This window comes from Schistocerca americana, chromosome 6 (assembly GCF_021461395.2).
Source record: "Schistocerca americana isolate TAMUIC-IGC-003095 chromosome 6, iqSchAmer2.1, whole genome shotgun sequence".
Lineage (NCBI taxonomy): Eukaryota > Metazoa > Arthropoda > Insecta > Orthoptera > Acrididae > Schistocerca > Schistocerca americana.
The window spans coordinates 409,251,621-409,273,824 of NC_060124.1; the positions used below are offsets into that span (position 1 = coordinate 409,251,621).

The 22,204-nt window shown below is 37.6% G+C and overlaps 1 protein-coding gene across 2 annotated transcripts in view; it reads left to right on the forward strand.

Moving 5' to 3' along the window:
- The window catches only part of LOC124619865 (U4/U6.U5 tri-snRNP-associated protein 1), a 71,783-nt gene that overhangs the window by 19,480 nt on the left and 30,099 nt on the right, over positions 1–22,204 (forward strand). For both annotated transcript variants that reach the window (XR_006980152.1, XM_047146484.1), the window contains exons 2-8: positions 18,757–19,101; positions 19,203–19,399; positions 19,507–19,635; positions 19,718–19,834; positions 19,918–20,071; positions 20,237–20,400; positions 20,595–20,787. Coding sequence is in view for 1 of the 2 variants with exons in the window: in XM_047146484.1 (XP_047002440.1) it covers positions 18,757–19,101; positions 19,203–19,399; positions 19,507–19,635; positions 19,718–19,834; positions 19,918–20,071; positions 20,237–20,400; positions 20,595–20,787 (1,299 nt within the window). In the remaining variant the exon portion in view is untranslated. The remainder of the gene's footprint in view (positions 1–18,756; positions 19,102–19,202; positions 19,400–19,506; positions 19,636–19,717; positions 19,835–19,917; positions 20,072–20,236; positions 20,401–20,594; positions 20,788–22,204) is intronic.

Below are 22,204 nucleotides of genomic sequence, written 5' to 3' on the forward strand. Positions count from 1 at the left end.
TTCGAATGATCAGAGGAAGTTCTTCCGACTGGCTCCAAAGCATTCAGTAACCCTGCTCAAAGAGCTCAGCGTGCGCATGCGCATAGGTTTTGGTGTTCGTTAAAAATACACATTCACAATCATCACAACTGCAAGAAATTTTTTTAATTTATTTTTTGTTTGTTATTTTAGGTTTACTGTTTTAGACCATCTTCAGACCCACCATGATGGTAGACGGTGGCGGTAAACGAAGCAGGCATACGACTCCACGAACGCTAATTAATAACTGTGAGCAGTTAGCGTTCAAGAAGTCCGGTTACCGGCTTCGTCTACCGTCATGATGAGAGATCTGAAGATGGTGTAAAACAGACCGAAACCGGTAACTTCCAATAAACAAAAAGTTTCCTGCGGTTGTGATTGTGCATGAAAATTTTTAAGTAATAAAATGAGAACCGCTGTTCTCCAAGAGGAGAGAAATGTTATCAAAAATTAATTTTCGTGTTCTGTCTCGTAGCATTCTCCTTGAAGAAAATAAGAACTATTTGCATGCTAGCCTTTTGAAGGAATGGTACTATATCAGCCTTGTGAAAATTTTGTAAATTATTGTGTAATTTTATTCTCCTGGGGGAAATTTTTCTGCAGAAATGTATTGCATATATATAAAGCCTGGGCTATAAAAATCAAAAGGATCTCGCTGTCCTCCGTTAATTTCACTTTCAAAAAATGGCTCTGAGCACTATGCGACTTAACTTCTGCGGTCATCGGTCGCCTAGAACTTCGGCCGGCAATTTCACTTTCAGACTGCACAAATTTTCTCTCCCGTATAAGGATCCGATCACAAGAGCTCCTATCACATGTCCGATAATTGGGGGTCACATACTATACTCACTGCTATAAATAGCATACAGACATGAACTTGGCTTACTATATGGAGGTAATCTGGCACAGGTGGAAATGTGTATGCTGTGCTGTTAGTGGGAAGCAGAAACGTTTAGACTCAGTTTCATCCAACATAACCGATGTTTTTGGAAAGCGTGCAACTGTCGTTTGATATTTAAATAATGAAACACTGCACGACTTACGTATTTGCTCATGCACTAAATTTCTCATTGTCATGATCAAATATTTGCATTAGTATTGTGTTGAGCTGTCTGCCTTGCGCTGTAATCCTCATTTTGATGTTAGAAGGTACTGTGGCTCCTCCATTATGTAGAAGGCCACACGCGTGCAAACCATCACTCATATTATTCGTGAAATTTCGCACTTTTTTGCATAATGTAGTAGGCACAGAACGATACCACGATATCATACACCCTTAAAAGGACGGCACAGATAGTGCAGTGCTCAACACAAGTACAAACAGCACACAAAATATTTATGTGAATTTTTGCACTTCACAGTGAGGTAGGTTGTCCATTCGTCACGTTATTCCCGGGATAGCCCGTTTTTTTCCGAAAATGTCCCGAAAGCTTTTTTAGAAATGCTCAAATGTTCCATGTCTTTGTGATTCCACTGGACCAAATTATTTTAAGCTATAGGATGTTTGATTAGCAATGTACTGCACTTTGCGCAACTACATACGAAATGAAGCGGCACTTGTACAACTTGTCTTACAATCTTTGTTCATTTACTGTTAACATTTTGCGCTGTTGATAATACCGATTCATGTTCACTGTTACAGCATGCTAAAATGTAATTTTAACAGCAATATAAAAAAGTAAATTTACTTTTATCACTGGCCGTGAGGAAACTGTAAAATGTGTCTAGTGCAAATCAGACGTTGCTATTGGACGTGGTGAAAGTCCTGAGATGACTCATGTTAATACGAAGAAACATCACGTGAGTGTTGAAACGAAAATTTATTTCTTGATACAATGCATAAAAGTGAAAAGTAGCATGACAGTGCAGCAGAATAATTGTAAAATGTCATTTGGATCACCTGAGTGCGTGATGCAAAGGTGCTACGTGCGGTGCGCAAACAAAGTTGACACTCGGTGCGGTGACTGACTGGGAGCGACGTTAAAGCCATTTCCCATTTCCTCAGTCGCCCCAGGCTCTTTCTTAACTTCTTAAAATGTCCCGTTATTTTTTTTAATAATGAAATGGGCACCCTACAATGAGAGTAAATTTTCAAAACGCATAGTGCTAACAAGGAAGAAAAAAAAGGACCTGGTGCACAGTTCCATTATTTACATGAGAAACATTTGAGGAACTCGAAGAGAGCAATATGTCAGCTAACGTTGATGGTGGCCAGACAACGAAACGTGTGTTGTTTTTTAAACTCGAAGGGTTCCAACGGTCGAAACCATTGCGAAACCGCGCATGTACACAGGAGACAGTTTGAGAAAGGATTCACTCGGATGTGACTTGTGAAAAAGTTACTTGAACTAACCTAACACTTTCTGATTCGTTTAACGCTTTTTCCAGTGTCGCTACAGTAAAATTCGATCCATATATGTGTCGACTGCACCACACTGCCGTCATACAACATAACTGAAATAAATGAGAAACTCCTTCAGACATGTTAAAAATTGCGTGAAACTGGATTTTAAGTTGCAGAATTTTTCATGTTTATTTCTTAAGAGCGGACTTAAATATTCGTTAAAAGCAATTCGGGGTTTTACTGTCGTTAGGAGTTGTGGTGCGGGACTGAGAGGTGTGCAGCAACATACAGGAAACATTTTTATTGATCACATAAAATCCTAGACATATCAGAATCAGTTTACATTTGCCTTTTTAAAACAGTTACATAGAACGCTCTATGATTTCAAATTCAGATAGATCTTCCCAGAAAAGATCAAACAGTGTTTTAACAAACACATTGTAGCCAAAATAGGGCATTTATGTAACCTGCAAATTATGCGACAGTCAACATAAAATGCTTTTTTTCTTAGAATAGTTGATCTGGAAAGAAAGCAATTTACAAAATATGGCACGCGTCCGAATATATGGCAGTCCGTTATTCAACTTGAGGATTAGTATTTCTGAAAGATTTAGCATTGTATGAAGTATTGACTACATCCGCACTAAGCATATTATTCCACAGATGAATAAATAAATAAATTTTGGCTGAAATAATAAAAAGTGGGTACCAGGAAGTAATAAGCATCTTCCTTGGAAAGACATATCCAGCTTTTTCTTTCTCTTGGCAAGGTTGTCTTTGACCTCAAGTGATGTAAGAGATATTGAACCATGAATGGAGAAGAGGGCTAATTCGTTAAGTTTTCTGTGGAAGGCTAAAACACAATCACAAACTTAAATAAAATGTGGAAGCAACGTGCATTATTTGTTTTTAGAAGTGGGGAAAATCCAGACAGAACATTCTTAGCTCTGTAAACTTCAACTCTTTTATAAAAACAACCTAAAAATGGGTTAAAGACCGCCCCTCAGTAGGCTCTTCGGTTTCACGCATCAAGTTGTTTAGTCTATTCTTTTGGATCGTAACTACTTGGGGGAACCAAGATTGATGCGTGTAGCTGTTGGCAAATTTCAGTTACTCACTCAAAAACAATCCTCAATATTTTTGTAGCATCAGACCTCAGAATTTCGAATTTTCTAGGGTGTTCAGCTACTTTCATGGCACCTCTCGAACACAGTTTTTGTCTCTGAAGTCAAATTTCCACTCTAAAGTATTTTTTCCCCAACGTGTGTGTCTTCTGCAGCATTACTCTTATTTCTAATACATTCAAAAGGCCACCAGAAATAAAGTATATATGATTTATTTAAATGGTAACCCCGTAACCTTAATATTGAAGGCATGATACAAAAGTAGGTTTATTGTCATGTAAGGTAAGGATGATTTTAACCCAGTTATTTAATAACACTTCACTCTTCCAAAATATAAATTAAAAAACTTACCCTGAAGAATCATTTCAGGTGAACCGGACAATCAAGACAATCGTAGTCACACTAAGTACTACAACTCCAGTATTGCTATCAGTGTTAAAACCTACACCTTGTCATTTAACCCTCATGTAAACAAACACACACTTAGTGGTTGGTCAGTTATCCGAAGATGCAGCCCCAGGGTTTTGTGTTACCATTGGAAATAGGTTCAACTTGTGTATTAGGTGTACCATTGTTATATCACCAAGATATAACTCTGAGGCCCTCTAGCATCTAAAGCATTAAAAGCCTTCTAGTTTTTGGTAGTTACTATATTGCTTAAGACACTCTGTAGATTCGATAGAAATCAGTATAAGCTGTCGATTCAAGTTACGCTTCAACCTCAGCGGAATGTAGCATGCAGAGAAGGCTGGAAGGACAGCTCTGTCCCATGCTGAGGAGGTACATACGAGGGGGAACGTTGTCTGTCAGCAATAAAAATGATGCCACTTAGGCATGCATGCATGTACATAAGGAGCAGCTGTGGTATAAGTTACACACAGAAGTAACAAGATTATGTGAAAGCATATCATACAGTTATTCATGTTGAAACACACTTGTTACACTATTTATTTTTCAGTTGCCACACACGTGTTTACCATACTGCTACAGTGCTGCAGCTGTGAGATCAGCTGGCAGCAGTCGTAAACATAAGACAGCAGACAAAGTGTACCAGTAACAAGTAGGGAGCAGAAGCTCAACTTTGCATTGACAATTATAGATGTTGTGGCGCTTCTCGCTGCTGCCTTTGCAATCATAACAGGCATTGTAAATGTTCAACAGGCAAAATTTCATCTCATATTCACTACCACTAATAATTCCCATATTTTAATGTGAACAACTTCAATACTCTCAAAAATTGAATGTGTGTGTGTGTGTGTGGGGGGGGGGGGGGGGCATCATTGCCCCTTATTCTATCTACTGCACCATTTTTATTGAACTCTTATTGTAAGAATAATTGTCAACAGGAAGTGATTTAAATCTTCTTTCAAACACATCTTTGCTCTTTGCCATACATTGTACTATAATGGATTAATTATAAAAAAGATTAAAAAAATTATGTGGACTGCATGCTTCAGGCCTTTTATTATCAGATGTTAGATTCAACAAATCATGCAAGTTGGAATGATTTGCTGCTGTAATTCTTTGGGGAATAAATGTAGTGTAACACTGTTAGTTTCTTAAATGATATCAATTTACTCTACTAGTGGCTATTGTTTGGTTTGAACTGTCATTTAATTTTATATTACTTGCTACCATGTGGTTTTGTGCATGGAACGATTCTTAAGTGTAAGATATAACCCATTAAGTGCATGTACTTGGCTTATATTCATCATATTTTTCCGTGTCACTTAATTTTAAAAGCATTGTGTAGTTGGTTACAGACAGGACTTGTGACTATGCTGTGTATCTATATTTGTTACACCCGGAATTGTTCCTGTATCTCTAAGTGTGGCCAATCACACTGTGCTTCTAAAATTGTGTGATGTAGATGAGTATGTTTGTTAATGGGTTATACTTTTTTACCTAAGAATGGCTACACAGTGAAAACTATGTATTTGTGAACAATATAACGATAGTTCAATCCTAACAGTAACAGCCAGTGCATCAAATAGAAATAATTAAAAAAAATTATAATTCCTGTTGGGCCCCTTTGCTATAAAATAGTGTTACAATCATTATACAAAGGTGATGGGAATCCTGGATGGAACAGTATATAAAATAAGGGAAAGACAACTACTCACCTATAGTGGACTAATGTGTGGAGTGCACACACTCCAACCGCCACCTGGAGACTGGTTATTGAAACAGTTGCTTAGGTGAAGGGGGGGGGGGGGGAAGAAGGGAAGAACACATGAGGCAAGGAGGGGAAGTGGAATAGAGGGTGAGGTAATCTTGTGACACTTTACTCAGAGGTTTCACAGCTCTACGAGAGGAGTTAAGACGGTGGAGAATGTAAGACATACAGTGAGTAGGGGTGAGGGTGGAAGGTTTGTGGTGATGAAGTGAGAGAAAAGGAGAGGGGTGGGAAAGGGGGAGGGGGGAGGGAGATAACCGCAACGGGAGATGGGGGGAGGGATAGTGGTGAGAAAGGCAGTTCACTTTGTGGATGGAAGTGGAGTGGTGTGGACAGAAGGAAAAAAGGGAAAGGAATGGTGAGGCAGTGAGGAAGAGGTTGGTGGAGGTTTTGGCCAGGGGAAAAGTGAGAGCACAGGATATGCTTGAGAGGAAATTCCCGTCTGCATAGTTTAGAGAAACTAGTGCTGGAAGGCATGTGTCCAAATAGACCAAATAGTAAAACAGCTGTTGAAATCATTTGTGTTATGGCGGTCAGCACATTTGGAAACTGGATGGTCAAGTTTGTGGTTTGCCACAGCTCCCTCTTCATTTTCACCCTCCTCTTCCTATCACCTTTCGTCTCCCCCTCCCCTCCCCACCCCACTCACTACCTCTGTATGTCTTATATGCTTGTATGTCTTATATGCTCTACCTTCAGAACACCTTTCATATTATGCATCTGTCAAAAGGCATGACTCGCTATGTTCCACTATCCTCTCCATGCATAGTGCGTCCTACACTATCCCTTCTCCACCCAAGTAACAACTTTCAGTAAACAGTAACCCATCAGTTTCACCATAGCTGTTGGCGTGTTGTGAATGTGTGTACTTTTTACTGGAAAAAATCTCAAACCTAGTGTGAATATTTTTTTTCTGTTACATGTTTCTGTGCTCTTAACAAATGTTACAAACAGACACAAGCTTATGAACTCGATGCAAAATTATTAAATTTGTTTGTGGAGAGTACTTTGTTCTAATAAATTCACAGTTCCTCATAAATGTTATGCCATAGTACATGTTGTTGTTGTTGTGGTCTTCAGTCCTGAGACTGGTTTGATGCAGCTCTCCATGCTACTCTATCCTGTGCAAGCTTCTTCATCTCCCAGTACCTTCTGCAACCTACATCCTTCTGAATCTGCTTAGTGTATTGATCTCTTGGTCTCCCTCTACGATTTTTACCCTCCACGCTGCCCTCCAATGCTAAATTTGTGATCCCTTGATGCCTCAAAACATGTCCTACCAACCGATCCCTTCTTCTAGTCAAGTTGTGCCACAAACTTCTCTTCTCCCCAATCCTATTCAATACCTCCTCATTAGTTACATGATCTACCCACCTTATCTTCAGCATTCTTCTGTAGCACCACATTTCGAAAGCTTCTATTCTCTTCTTGTCCAAACTGGTTATCGCCCATGTTTCACTTCCATACATGGCTACACTCCACACAAATACTTTCAGAAACAACTTCCTGACGCTTAAATCTATACTCGATGTTAACAAATTTCTCTTCTTCAGAAACGATTTCCTTGCCGTTGCCAGTCTACATTTTATATCCTCTCTACTTCGACCATCATCAGTTATTTTACTCCCTAAATAGCAAAACTCCTTTACTACTTTAAGTGTCTCATTTCCTAATCTAATCCCCTCAGCATCACCCGATTTAATTTGACTACATTCCATTATCCTCGTTTTGCTTTTGTTGATGTTCATCTTATATCCTCCTTTCAAGACACTGTCCATTCCATTCAACTGCTCTTCCAAGTCCTTTGCTGTCTCTGACAGAATTACAATGTCATCGGCAAACCTCAAAGTTTTTACTTCTTCTCCATGAATTTTAATACCTACTCCGAATTTTTCTTTTGTTTCCTTTACTGCTTGCTCAATATACAGATTGAATAACATCGGGGAGAGGCTACAACCCTGTCTCACTCCTTTCCCAACCACTGCTTCCCTTTCATGCCCCTCGACTCTTATAACTGCCATCTGGTTTCTGTACAAATTGTAAATAGCCTTTCGGTCCCTGTATTTTACCCCTGCCACCTTCAGAATTTGAAAGAGAGTATTCCAATCAACATTGTCAAAAGCTTTCTCTAAGTCTACAAATGCTAGAAACGTAGGTTTGCCTTTCCTTAATCTTTCTTCTAAGATAAGTAGTAAGGTTAGTATTGCCTCACGTGTTCCAACATTTCTACGGAATCCAAACTGATCCTCCCCGAGGTCCTCTTCTACCAGTTTTTCCATTCGTCTGTAAAGAATTCGCGTTAGTATTTTGCAGCTGTGACTTATTAAACTGATAGTTCGGTAATTTTCACATCTGCCAACACCTGCTTTCTTTGGGATTGGAATTATTATATTCTTCTTGAAGTGTGTGGGTATTTTGCCTGTCTCATACATCTTGCACACCAGATGGTAGAGTTTTGTCATGACTGGCTCTCCCAAGGCCATCAGTAGTTCTAATAGAATGTTGTCTACTCCCGGGGCCTTGTTTCGACTCAGGTCTTTCAGTGCTCTGTCAAACTCTTCACGCAGTATCTCATCTCCCATTTCATCTTCATCTACATCCTCTTCCATTTCCATAATATTGTCCTCAAGTACATCGCCCTTGTATAAACCCTCTATATACTCCTTCCACCTTTCTGCCTTCCCTTCTTTGCTTAGAACTGGGTTGCCATCTGAGCTCTTGATATTCACACAAGTGGTTCTCTTCTCTCCAAAGGCCTCTTTAATTTTCCTGTAGGCGGTATCTATCTTACCCCTAGTGAGACAAGCCTCTACATCCTTACATTTGTACTCTAGCCATCCCTGCTTAGCCATTTTGCACTTCCTGTCAATCTCATTTTTGAGACGTTTGTATTCCTTTTTGCCTGCTTCATTTACTGCATTTTTATATTTTCTCCTTTCATCAATTAAATTCAATATTTCTTCTGTTACCCAAGGATTTCTATTAGCCCTCGTCTTTTTACCTGCTTGATCCTCTGCTGCCTTCACTACTTCATCCCTCAGAGCTACCCATTCTTCTTCTACTGTATTTCTTTCCCCCATTCCTGTCAATTGTTCCCTTATGCTCTCCCCGAAGCTCTCTACAACCTCTGGTTCTTTCAGTTTAGCCAGGTCCCATCTCCTTAAATTCCCGCCTTTTTGCAGTTTCTTCACTTTCAATCTGCAGTTCATAACCACTAGATTGTGGTCAGAATCCACATCTGCCCCTGGAAATGTCTTACAATTTAAAACCTGGTTCCTAAATCTCTGTCTTACCATTATGTAATCTATCTGATACCTTTTAGTATCTCCAGGATTCTTCCAGGTATATAACCTTCTTTCATGATTCTTGAACCAAGTGTTAGCTATGATTAAGTTATGCTCTGTGCAAAATTCTACAAGGCGGCTTCCTCTTTCATTTCTTCCCCCCAATCCATATTCACCTACTATATTTCCTTCTCTCCCTTTTCCTACTGACGAATTCCAGTCACCCATGACTATTAAATTTTCGTCTCCCTTCACTACCTGAATAATTTCTTTTATCTCGTCATACATTTCATCAATTTCTTCATCATCTGCAGAGCTAGTTGGCATATAAACGTGTACTACTGTAGTAGGCATGGGCCTTGTGTCTATCTTGGCCACAATAATGCGTTCACTATGCTGTTTGTAGTAGCTAACCTGCACTCCTATTTTTTTATTCATTATTAAACCTACTCCTGCATTACCCCTATTTGATTTTGTATTTATAACCCTGTTATCACCTGACCAAAAGTCTTGTTCCTCCTGCCACCGAACTTCACTAATTCCCACTATATCTAACTTTAACCTATCCATTTCCCTTTTTAAATTTTCTAACCTACCTGCCCGATTAAGGGATCTGACATTCCACGCTCCGATCCGTAGAATGCCAGTTTTCTTTCTCCTGATAACGATGTCCTCTTGAGTAGTCCCCGCCCGGAGATCCGAATGGGGGACTATTTTACCCAAGAGGACGCCATCATCATTTAATCATACAGTAAAGCTGCATGTCCTGGGGAAAAATTACGGCTGTAGTTTCCCCTTGCTTTCAGTCGTTCGCAGTACCAGCACAGCAAGGCCATAGTACATACAGGAATGAAAAGTTATCTTGAGTTTCAAGTTTGCTCTTTGTATCTGTGTTTGCTTACAGATAAATTTGATTTTGTATGGTTCTGCCTTTAAAAAAAGAAGGGAAAGAAACACATTGTTTTCATCTTTTCACCCAGACATGTTCCACAAATTCGTAGAATCATCAGTTTTTTTAACACAAAGCTACAGCATGTGCTAAGAAGAAAGAAAATAAACCTACTGATATTGCTGTAATTTGAGTTAAACATGCGTGAATAAAAAAAAGAAGAAATTGTGTTCGCTCAAGGTGGAACATATGGAAAATCAAATTTTTGAATGAAGAAATATGAAACAATTGAATTCTTAACTCAAATTTCATCTGTATGTTTGCCTCTGTAACTTTTTATGTTAATTCAATGACACAGTTACTGTATTTATCAAGTTTGCTTTGTACTTGGAAGAAACACGCACACACACACACAGACACACACACACACACACACACACACACGCGCGCGCGCGCATACATACACAAAACTAGAGAGTGAGTAGATATACAATATCATTTTTTGTTAATTGTTATTCACATCTTTACTGCACAGAAAACTTAAGAAAAGTGAAGGTATAGGCAATGAAAGTTTCTTTTTATTACCATTATCATTATATCCAAGAGCTGTAGTGTCTGAATTGAGTGACAAATCTTTAGTTCCTTTGACCAAAGACTTCTGAGAAGATAGTGACAAAGAAAGAAGAGAGTAGTAAAAAGTGAAGAAGATATAGTAATAATGTGAAAAACCAGCAAAGCCCTGTGGAGTCACAGTCAAGTGTTTGTTGGGGCCATTGTTATCCTACTTGAATTTAAATCTTTCAGTACAGGATATACAGTCATTATGGACAAATACTGCAACTTTTTACGCATGTTGTGAAACCAATATCCAGTCATGTATTCATGATTATTTGTTACATGTACTGTTTTACACTGCAATGTATACTTTTCCTGATGTATTAGAATAAGACATGGTTCACACAGGTGTCCACCCCCACCCCTCCCACTCCACACTTACAGAGTGCATTTATTAATTGCTGTAAAAATGAAGGCCAGCTAGCATATCTGTCTCGAACTCAATGCTAATGTAAATTCATAGTTACAAGAAAATAATTATTTGAACTGTTTGTTTGAGTCACATATGTTAGCTGGCCGTTTATAAAGAAGGCTGTAATTTTGCCTGCTTTTTTGTCCTATTTCAGAAAAGTTCTTCATCAAGACAGTGCCTTCAGGGCCTCCTCTGTGAAAGCCTGTCTAAGACGGATGTGTTCAAGGTATAGTACATGTTGAAATCTTGAAAGCTAAAGACTTCATTAATGGTTTTACATTTAGATCTTGTCCTAATGCAGTTACTCATTTAGAGATCATTGTGAAATTCAGGTGGTTCATGCATGACCAGAGATGGAATAAATCACTGTGCTGCAGATCACTTAGCTGTAATTATGAAATGTGGAATAATCATTCTTGGATTGTATTGAACAGCAGTTGGTTATTCTGTCTTCCTTCCTTCCACCGCACTGTCTAGTCTGCTTTGGAGACAGGTTTTTTTGTGAACTTGTAAGAGTTTTTATATCAATTTTGAAATACTATTCATTGGTTCCATGTGGACTTCAATCATAATTTGTGTAATTTCACTTAATATTACTTGTCTTAGTGCATTTGATATGTATAATTCAGTAGTCAGTGGGTGACACAGTGAATTGGGTATCAGAATCAATACTTCTGGCCATCTTTATGGAGCAGAGATGATGATTTCTGTAGGCAAGCATTCATTGCAGGGAGCCATGTTAACTTCATAAGGCAAACATTTTTGAATGCCTACAAACGATTTACTAGACTTTCCTCACATTTAAGCATCCAATGCTTATGATGATTTGTTATGTGATAAATATATGTTGAGTGGAAGAAACTATTATGCAGCAATGTCTATGTAGTACATATATGATAGTTTAAAACTATTAATCCTACACAATTAAAGCAGGTCACAGTTCTCATTGTTTAGTTTTGTTCTTTTATGTGTGATATATTCCTTTGGCAACACTATTTCAGGAGTTCTGTCTTTATCATTCATTGTGATATATGGGGTATTTGTGGTTTAGTAGAAGCAGAATTAAATTTGATCTAGGTCATTAGATTTTGTTATGTATGTATAGAGAGGATTTTGTAGACGCAACTGATCCAGGTCATCATGCATAGTGAGCACATTTTGAACTGTGTAATCACATTTTTGGGAGGAGGACATCCAGTAATAAAATATTGGACATTTAGGCAGAAGAAGTCATCTTCAAATCCAGTTCAGTTATTTGACACACTGGCTGTTACCAGTTTCCTACCCCAAATTACTCCGGGATTCTGGTTGCTATTTGTGCTATGGCCATGATTGTTTTCTTCTAGTTTTTTTTTTGTGTAATGACTTGTTTGTAATGACAGTAGTCATTTGTCTGCCAAATGCCCCCATTTCCACCATCGGCAACGTTTTGGAACAGGTTATGAGAAGTACTATAGAAATTTCACAACTGGCTATTTTAAGCTATTTATGGGTAGTAGATGCTGTCATTTGATTGGTTCCATCATGTTCTATTAAACAAGCAAGATTTTTATGGTAATAGGGTGTATTTGCACAGATGAGGCCTGCATTTTTGTGGCCTGTGATAAAGAATTGGTCAGTCTCTGGAGTAAAGAATATATGCATGAATGTGGCAGATGTTCCATCATGGGATGGGGTCAAAGCTTGAACAGAGGACAATTGATCCCTTTGTCCTGTTATTAATTACATGTACTGACTTAATTACCACTGCACAAAGGTATGCTTTCTCATGTAAGTGTCTTTTCTTATCTTTAAGTTGTAAAATTCCTTAGGGTTGGAGGGTAGGAAAGCTTCGTTTGTGAGTAAGAAAACAAAAATGTGTTTTTTTGTAGAAAAAATTCCTTTTGAATTAATCAAATTTATTCTTATCACCATGGTCTTCTAAAAAGTTCCATGGCAAATTAAAGCTAGTATCATTTTTTGTCTCTTCACTCTTAGAACAGATTTCATTCAATTTTGTATCAGAACTCACAAATGGTGTGAGGATTATAGGTAACTGGCCTAGGGGTACAAAAAAATTGAAATCTCCACTAAGCTTTTGGATAATAACAGTTTGACAAAAGTTAACTACTGGGAAGGACATTGTCAGAAAGCATAAGAACAGTAATTTCTGTTTTGAATTATGTGACTTATGCCCAGCACATCAACTGTACAGTGACAAATTACCTTTTACACCTTCTGTTATTTGTATTCCACCCAGAACCTTCCAGGGTTCATGATTGGTTATTAAGATTAAACAGACTGATACTGAAGTGTATTGTGTATGGTGGTGCTTCACAGCTTCCAACGATTTGAAAAAGGGAGACATGATCTTTGAGGAGCTGCAGTATAACATTATTTATGACCTGTTTATAGAATTTTTATCTTGTTGAATGCAATTTAACCATACTGGTTAACTTTGGTGAGCCATTGTCTTCATTTCCAATCTTTTGTGTTGGTAGATGTATAAAGCATGTTTTGCTTGGTCGTGTAATATTCGACTTACTGTAGATAGTGTTCCAGAGTATAGGTATTTCAGTAAGAAAACTGTGATGGCTAGGAAGCTGCAATATGACTTCACTTTATTCAGCAACCAGTTTCAATAGAATTATCATTTGATTAAAGCCATTCTCATCATGTACACATGATGGTAGTGGCATGCCTTAGTTAGCCAGTATGACTCAATTACATTCAACAGGATGATGATAATGCTATTGAAACTAGTCACTGAATACAGGCAACTCACATTGCAACTTCTTGATGGTCACACCTTCTTATTGAAGTGTAAAATGACTTTGGAAGTGACTATAAAGATGAAACAAATTGTGATTACAGTATTTGGAAGTGCTTATTCAAAATTGTCATGAACAGCAGTAGATATTAAAACTAAGACACATGCAGTAACTATTTGAAAAAGAAAAGAAAATGCTTAACTGCAGAAAGAATTAGTAACAGGAGAAAGGGGGAAGAGTGTAACAGAGAAGATAAGTTTTTGGAAGGGTAAATTTGAGAACTATTTTCATCATTACCTTCAGTTTTCTTTGCACCCTATCCTTTTCTCTTCTTCAGTTGACCAATAATCAAGCCTCTTTTCCCTTAATGTTGAAACTTAGTGTCCACAGTTTCATGTTGCTGTCAGCAATAAGTGCAACCTTTCCAACTATTATGAGCAGTTAGTGAATAAGAGTTGAGTTATTTCTCAGCATTTATTCTTATATCTTGTTGGTTAAGCATGATGGCAGAATTAGTAGAATATATGCTTAATAATGTCTGACAAAGAAACTTGATAATGCAAATTTCTCTTCATCTCTGGCAATTACTTCTTGTTGTGCTAGACACTCTTTATTTCAAGAGTGAACTGCTACTGTAAATTTTATCTGTATTAGTGCAAACATGGTCAAGTGGGGCTGGAAATTGTATTTCAAGGGAGCACTGATGAAATTCAGCTTACACCATTTTTCAAAGAAACTGCTGAGCAGTTAAGTTATATGAAATTAATTTTCTGATATGTAGTCATTATTTTATAGCTAGTGGATAGTAGCTACACACCAAGTTGTGGATGATTTTATTTTCAAACCAAATACAATGTAAATTATAAGGCCATTACATCACTAGATTACTTTGCGGTAGCGTTCTCTCTTCCCATGCACGGGGTCCCGGGTTCGATTCCCGGCGGGGTCAGGGATTTTCCCTGCCTCGAGATGACTGGGTGTTGTTGTGTCATCATCATCATCATCATTCATCCTCATTTCGGTCGGAGGAAGGCAATGGCAAACCACCTCCACTAGGACCTTGCCTAGTACGGCGGTGCAGGTCTCCTGCATCGTCCCCTACGCTCTTTGGAGTATGGGACCTCATCATCATCACCAAGGGAGAACTGACAAAACCAGTTACTATAGGCTAACATATTAGGCAGAATCGAACAAAGGCGAATCCAAGATGGAATAAGGATAATATTATGAAAAGGATAGATTGCTGCTCACCATATAGCAGAGATGTTGAGTTGTAAATAGGCACAATAAAAAGAACACACGTGCATGCGCGCTCACCCACACACCCACACACCCACACACCCACACAGCCACACACACACACACACACACACACACACACACACACAATTTGCACTCCTGACTGCTATCTCTGGCTGCTAAGCCCAGACTTATTACTTATATTTAAAAAGTGGAAATACATAGCAGTTAAAGTATTTCTGAAGAACTATTTTTAATTGACTTAATACTTGTTTAGAATCCACTGGAGTGTACCAGCACATCTGTAATCTTAGCGTTTTCTGCTAAAGTCTTGACACAGGTGTTTGTCAACTCCAGAACTTAGTTAAATTCGTGTGACACAACATCTTCTTCGTAAACCAAACATACCAGAACTTCCCATCAGAAGAACTGCAAAAGGTCCTGCAATGTGCGCAGTCTGCAGAGATGCTGCAAATAAGTTATATCAACTTTCCTAACTCCTACGTAGACAGTGTTACTTACATCAAAAACTTAAGTTTTCTTTTATTTCTATTACACTTGCATCTTTACATATTTATGCCGCTGCACATTGTCATTGATTTAGGTCTACTGAGAATTCCATTTGTAACACACCTGTAGTATTATTCATGTCCATGGGCGTACTTTGTCATCACTGAAATAACTCGTCCCCCCCCCTCGCTCCCCCCCCCCCCCTCCCTCCCTCCCTCTCGAGCCCCCCTTTCTCTAGGAATGGAGAAAAATCATTTTGAAAAAGTTTCCTTTAACTCTGCCAGCCTTTGTTCGTTAGTATGTTAGTGGGAAGGCAGCTTGGTTTGAAACATTATCTAACACACTGCAGATTATTCAAATTGTGTTTGTAGTCATGAGTGCTAGGAAAATACCCTTTAAACCTGTTTTCAATTAATTGGAGGACCTGGTATTATTCTGCAGAACAAGTCAAAAAAAGCTGTTTTCTTAGCTGCCTTCTGTGTGATTAGTAGATCTGTTAATCTACATAGATTTTGAAAACGGTTTAGTACATCATTCATACATAGAAGGACTGGAGAACTAAAAAAACTCATGCAGTTTAAATTATACAGTAAAAGTTATTAAACTTGTCAAACTTCCTGCTAAAACTGGAACATTATAGAAACACATTAGAAACTTAGATTTTACAATGACCTCTATGGCTTCTATACTGAACATAGGATACAACCTAGTACTTCCCATGTTCACTGTACAAAACCTTCCAAACATGGAAATGTCATTTATTGAACACACACAAATTTCCTGTGTTTCATTTCTTATTTCATCTATGAACATGTAAATGTACTACTCAATATTTTAGTTTTCAGGTTAATTTGTTTTTGGATAACTTTTAAAATAGATTTGTCACTGGACATTGAATGCTTGTTTCCAAATAAACTACCCCCACTCATGTGTTTTTCGTGGTAGTAACATCAGATGGTGCTTATACATTTCTCCAACACTTTGATAGCCCAGCATCAGTGTGATGGACTTGCATTATTATGCTGTGTTCATTAAATAAAAAATGGCAAAATAATCAAAAATATTACAGCACTGCATATTACATTGATGTCCTCTGTCTTTCATATTCTAACTAATGATTCTGTTTGCAATTTGATATTAAATGTGTGGATGAACCACATCAGTGTTATGGCACCTATTTTCTGTTGACTATGGCTGAGTGATCTTGTTCTCTTTAACATTGATTTGCAGAGCACCTTAATAAGTTTGCAAATATGTGCAAAAATCAGCCAGGTCATCATTTTCTAACTGTAGATTGTTTTACCTAATCCAAATAATTGAATATAGGTATACATCATTGTAATTTTCACACCTGTTCCATGAATATTAGGACTACACCTCAGAAATTGAGATGACAGAATGATTATGAGGAAATGAGAAGTCAACGCAGTTTGAGGTTAAAAGTACACTGCAAAGTAATCTAGTGATAATGGCCTTATAATTTACTCTGTATTTGGTGTGAAAATAAAATCATCCACAACTAGGAGGTCAATTTGAATACCACAATGCTTTTCTAGGCGTGGTCTCGTTGAAGGTGGTATGCTGTTGCTTTCTTCCTATCTTTGAATTGTTTTAGCCATTTACAGGAAAACTTCAGTTTAATTTAGATTTCAAACCATTTCCTAACTTGGCACTTTCCACTTTAACAAAAACTGCCAGATGTGAAAAAAACACTAAATGTCAGAAAAAATCCTAGGGTCCAATGGAGTCTTGGCTTCTGTAATCTGGTACTTATTGTTGAGCCACCAAAGCACACACATTGGGCATATATCAAGTAGTCCATTTGTGTCGTAGGTCACACTTCAGGAACGTGTAATATGAGGGGAATGGTATTCCTAATTACATAATTCTTCACAAAGTAAGTAGTGTGCTTTTACAAGCTTATTCAAAAATTTTGTCCCTAACTTTAAACTTCCAGCTTTAGTCATATGTTTATCAGCACACAAAGCAAATAGTGGTGTTATGCAGAATCCATGCTCGCTCTCTCTCTCTCTCTCTCTCTCTCTCTCTCTCTCTCTCTCTCTCCATCTCTCTTTCAGATGGCAGGTTGTTTTTTTCCTCTCCATGTCTGTCCACTGTCCAAGCCACACATATTTAGTGAATAACTATGTATCCTTTACATGTTGTAAGAGAGATTAGGGCATATTTGTGGGTGGAATATGGTTGAGTGTATTCTCTGCCATACACTGAGTGTACTTTGAACTTGTAAATTATGTATTGATGTTTAATATAATAATACAAATGAAATGAAACATTTTTACTAATTAAAAATGAGAACATTTGATTTTAGTAAAACTAAATGTTGGAAGTGAGGAAAGTGTTTTGGCATATAGTATGTTGGTAATAGGGTGCAGGTTAATATTGAGGAACATGAAAGTCAGTAAATGTGTGCATGCTGTACTAGCCTCTGAAATAGTGAAGGACTAACTTAAGTGTTTCCATTGCATTCACAGTGTGTGGATATGGGCGAGTGAGTAGCAGAAAGTAGGATCAATTAAATAAATAATGATGTATATGAGGGTACCACTGCCTGAAACAATGGAGTCACTGATGTGGAAAATGTTTTCTCTTGCATAGCGAGTTATAAGCTCACTTTGTTTCATAAATTCCTGTCAGGTGTCTCCTCTTCCCTGTTTCGTTAATTTAATTTGAAAGTGTTCTATTTCCATCTTAAGCATAGCTCATATTTCAAACAAGCCTCTGTATTAGGTAGTAATAATTTTCTATCTGTTTTCTGTTTGAGCTTTTTATTTTTAGATTTATTTTAATTTTGCTGAAAATATTGTTTTCTGAGAGATATTTTGTTGAATTATTTCATTTGAAAACAAACCATATGTTATAAGGCCTCTTAAGTAACTTAATTCTCCATACTGCAGCATTTGCACTTGCTGCTCTTTCTTTTTTAATAAGTTCAGAATGTTGTGTTGGTTTTGATTAGATTGCCCAGGAGGATACCTGAAGGAATGAAAGTTCATAGCATTAGAGTGGAAATTGTGTTTCCCATTAGATAACTTTTTATTTTTTAAATTGATAGGGTAGAATTTGTATATATATTATGCATGTATATGTGTATATTTATTTTATTAGCTCATTAATGAAAATGAAATATTTTGTTAACTGAAATAATCAGTGTTTCCAGTTTTTCATTTTCTGTTTACCTCAATGAAACCTCCACCTGTGTGAACCAATGACATTTAATGTTATTACAGTTCTTGCTGCCTTTTTGTGTTGCAGTTTCTGTAGTTCTGTAATCAACAAAATACTTAAGTATTTAAAGCATAGTAAAAATATATTTGATTTGTTTCACTGTTGTGGTTTTTGTTTTCAACAATTGAACAAAAAAAAATTCTTTTTAGATGATGATGTTGTGGTTGTACCACCCCCTCCAAAAATCTCGGCAAGACCTTCACCACCACCACCGCCATCAATATCGTTATCAAAGAGCAAAGAAAATGATGCTGCTGCTGCTGCTTCTACTAATGCCGCCACTGCCACTGCTACTCCTGCAACTGACACTCAGTCCTACCAGTCATTATCAATCGAAGAGACAAATAGATTGCGAGCACGACTGGGGTTGAAACCATTGGCAGTAGAACCTGCTGCCCCAACGGCCGAACAGAAAGAAAAAATGAAAGAGAGAGAGGAATCGGGAGCAACACTTGGTGGAACAGACATGGGGGAGTTTGTTCATAAGCCTGCAGGTTAGTGGCGTAGAAAGCTTATAACAGTTAAAACAAACAAAATGGTGTGTGGTCCAGAAAATATACTTTAATTTTACTTTTTTTTTTTTTTTGTTCTTTAGAAAGCATAACAGAGAAGGTGAAAACTGAAAAAGTCAGACAGAAGGTGCAGGAACACAGGGAAAGGAGGCTCTTAGAATCAAAGATGCTGAAAGTAAAACCCTTAGGAGAGTCTGATGATGAAGAATACAGTGATGTGGCAGCTTGGGTGCAGAAGAACAGAAAACTACAACAAGAAAAGGAAAAAGCAGAGAAACAGGTGTGGCCATTTGCTGCAACATAATGATTTATTATGTAGCTTTTTTATTACCAGTACTTTCACATATCTTTGTTGTTGTTATTTCCCACTTTTTTGTCTGTACCCAGGCAAAAATGCTGGAAGAGCTTGATGCTGAGTTTGGAGTTGGAGACTTGGTGGAAGATGAGATAAGAAATGAAAAGCGAGAAGCCTATACATCAAAGGATCTTCAAGGACTTCGTGTTGAACATGCTGTTGTAAGAATGTAACATATTTTGCACATGTTAGGTCAGTTGATGAAGTTAAATATTGGATCTACTAAACTCTCTTCATTTTCAGGACCGGTTTATGGAAGAGAGAGAGGTTATTCTGACACTTAAAGACAAGGATGTGTTGGATGAGGAAGACGATGTTTTAGTGAATGTGAATCTCATGGATGAGGAACGCTATGAGAAGGTAAAGTTTGAAAGCCTGTCTGGTCATCACAGCTTTAGAGTGTTAAAGTTTTGTACCTAATACTTCATACACTTTTCTTGCAGAATGTTGAAAATAAGAAACTAAAACCAAATTCGAGAGGCTATAATGTTTACGAAGACGAAGGTTTTGATGAATTTGGAAATTATAGGAGAAAAGAAATCCTAAGTAAATATGACGAGGAAATCAAGGGTGCAACGAAACAAAGTTTTGCAATAGGTTAGTTTTACAATAATGAGAAAATTAATAACCATAGTTCACTCTGAGTACTGCTGAAGTCTGAGATGTAAACAGGTTCTTACAGAAAATAATCTCTGTATGGCTCTGGAAATTTTTATTTGTGATCTGTTCAAGTGCATCACAGATGTCTTTCTCTTTTCATAGGAGAAGATGTGACTGCAGAAAAACAAAAGCAAGCCTTAGAGGCAGTGCGTAATCGCCTGCAAAAGAAAAGAGTGGAATCCCTTGTCCTTCCTGCACCACAGCTTGCATCGGAGTACTATACTGCAGAAGAAGTAGAAGTAAAGTTCAAAAAACCCAAAAAGAAGGTAAGTACCCATTTTCAGTTGATAAATTTTAATGATAAATGGTTAAACATTTATCCATTTATTTAATACTTACTGTATTGAGTCAGTTATGTAAGCTATGATGAAGCACTAATATCTGCACTTGTAATCTAAGAGAGACAGGTTGTTCAGTGACACCTAACCGAAATTAAGATTTTGTTCTATTTCATGTAAAGGTTCGAAAAATTCGCAAGAAGCCTCTGAAAGCAGAGGAGTTAGCTAATCAGGTACCCAGCACATGGGACTTCGCTACAAGATCTATTAAACGGGAAGAAGGTAGTGATGCAGATGAGTGTGTTATAAATCCATTGAATCAAGTTGTTGTGAAACAAGAACCAGATGAAGTGATGGATGTAGATGATCTACCACGTAAGTTTTATTGATACCTTGACAAAACATTTAATACTGTAGACAGTCAGCATTGTCAGTCTGTACTAGACGTAAATTATTGAAGGATTAAAAGTAACAACACGCCAAATAGTTGAGGCCACAAGTTGTTAATAGGTACATAAACGAAAGTGAGGCTATTGCTAGCTTTTGTAAAAAGGATTCATTGGAAAGCCATCACCTTTCTCAGTCGTATTTGTTTGTCTATTACCTACTCAAGGTCTAAGCTGTATAGTGAGTTATTATTTTTACTCCTTCCATTATTTATATCCCTCTAAAAACTTTTGGAAATATAGTGTAATTGAATAGATAAAAAATGTACTCGCCAAGTGGCAGCAGAATGCACACATAAACGGAGGTTATAATTATGCAAGCTTACGGAGCTAGTTGCTCCTTCCATCAGAAAGATTGAAGTGGAAAGAGGAGGGGTCAAGGAAAAGGACTAGAGAAGTCTAGGAAGAGGTACTTTCCTTCTCATCCTGTCCAGCAAGTCTCCCCTGACCTGTGGTTCTGTGTGACTTTTTCAAAATCTACCCCTTTTTATAGACCTCTTCAGTTCTTTTCCTTCACCCCTCTTCCTTCCCTTTCAGCCCATCTGCAGGAAGGAAGAGCCACTGGCTCCGAAAGCTTGCATAATTATAACCTCCTTTTATGTGCATGTTTTGCTGCTGTTTGCTGGTTAGATTTTACTGTCTATCCAATTGCATTGTATTTATAAAAAATTATTGTTTTCGTTGTTGTATTAGCCCACTAAAAACATTCATTTACAACTCTTTAATCTAGGCATCAGCAATATTCACATTTCAGTTAAAATGTTTCTTATGCAATTGGATGCTTATTAGATGACTTTGAAAATGATAGTTTGACCAAAACTAGCTGTCTGAAAATAAATGATCATTGCAACAGCTTTCCGTTGTTCTACTGTGTCAGTGTAGCGCTGGATGCATGAAACGTGTGTGTGTGTGTGTGTGTGAGAGAGAGAGAGAGAGAGAGAGAGAGAGAGAGAGAGAGAGAGAGGGAGTGGTGGGGGGGAGGTAGTGATGTTTGTTTCCTGCATCATTTGATTAAAGGTGATGACTGAGTCATTCCCCTGTAGAGGCCATAGTGTATTTCTACAGATAATAACCACCTTTCATAAAACTGAATTTTTTCTTAAGTTTGGCTGTACAGCTCTCCTCTGTCATCTAGTGATTAAATTTTTTACAAATGTTCCATATTGTGATAGGTAAATGAAATTTCAGTTTAGTGATGCTTTTGTAGAGTGCAAGAAGTCAATAATAGCTGGAAGTATCTGATTCTTGCTGTCTGTCAAACTAGCCTCTGTCTCCACTGCTATAAAAAGACGTGAATGAAGCTGTATCAGTCTTAAATCATTACATAAAAAGTGCTGCATATCATC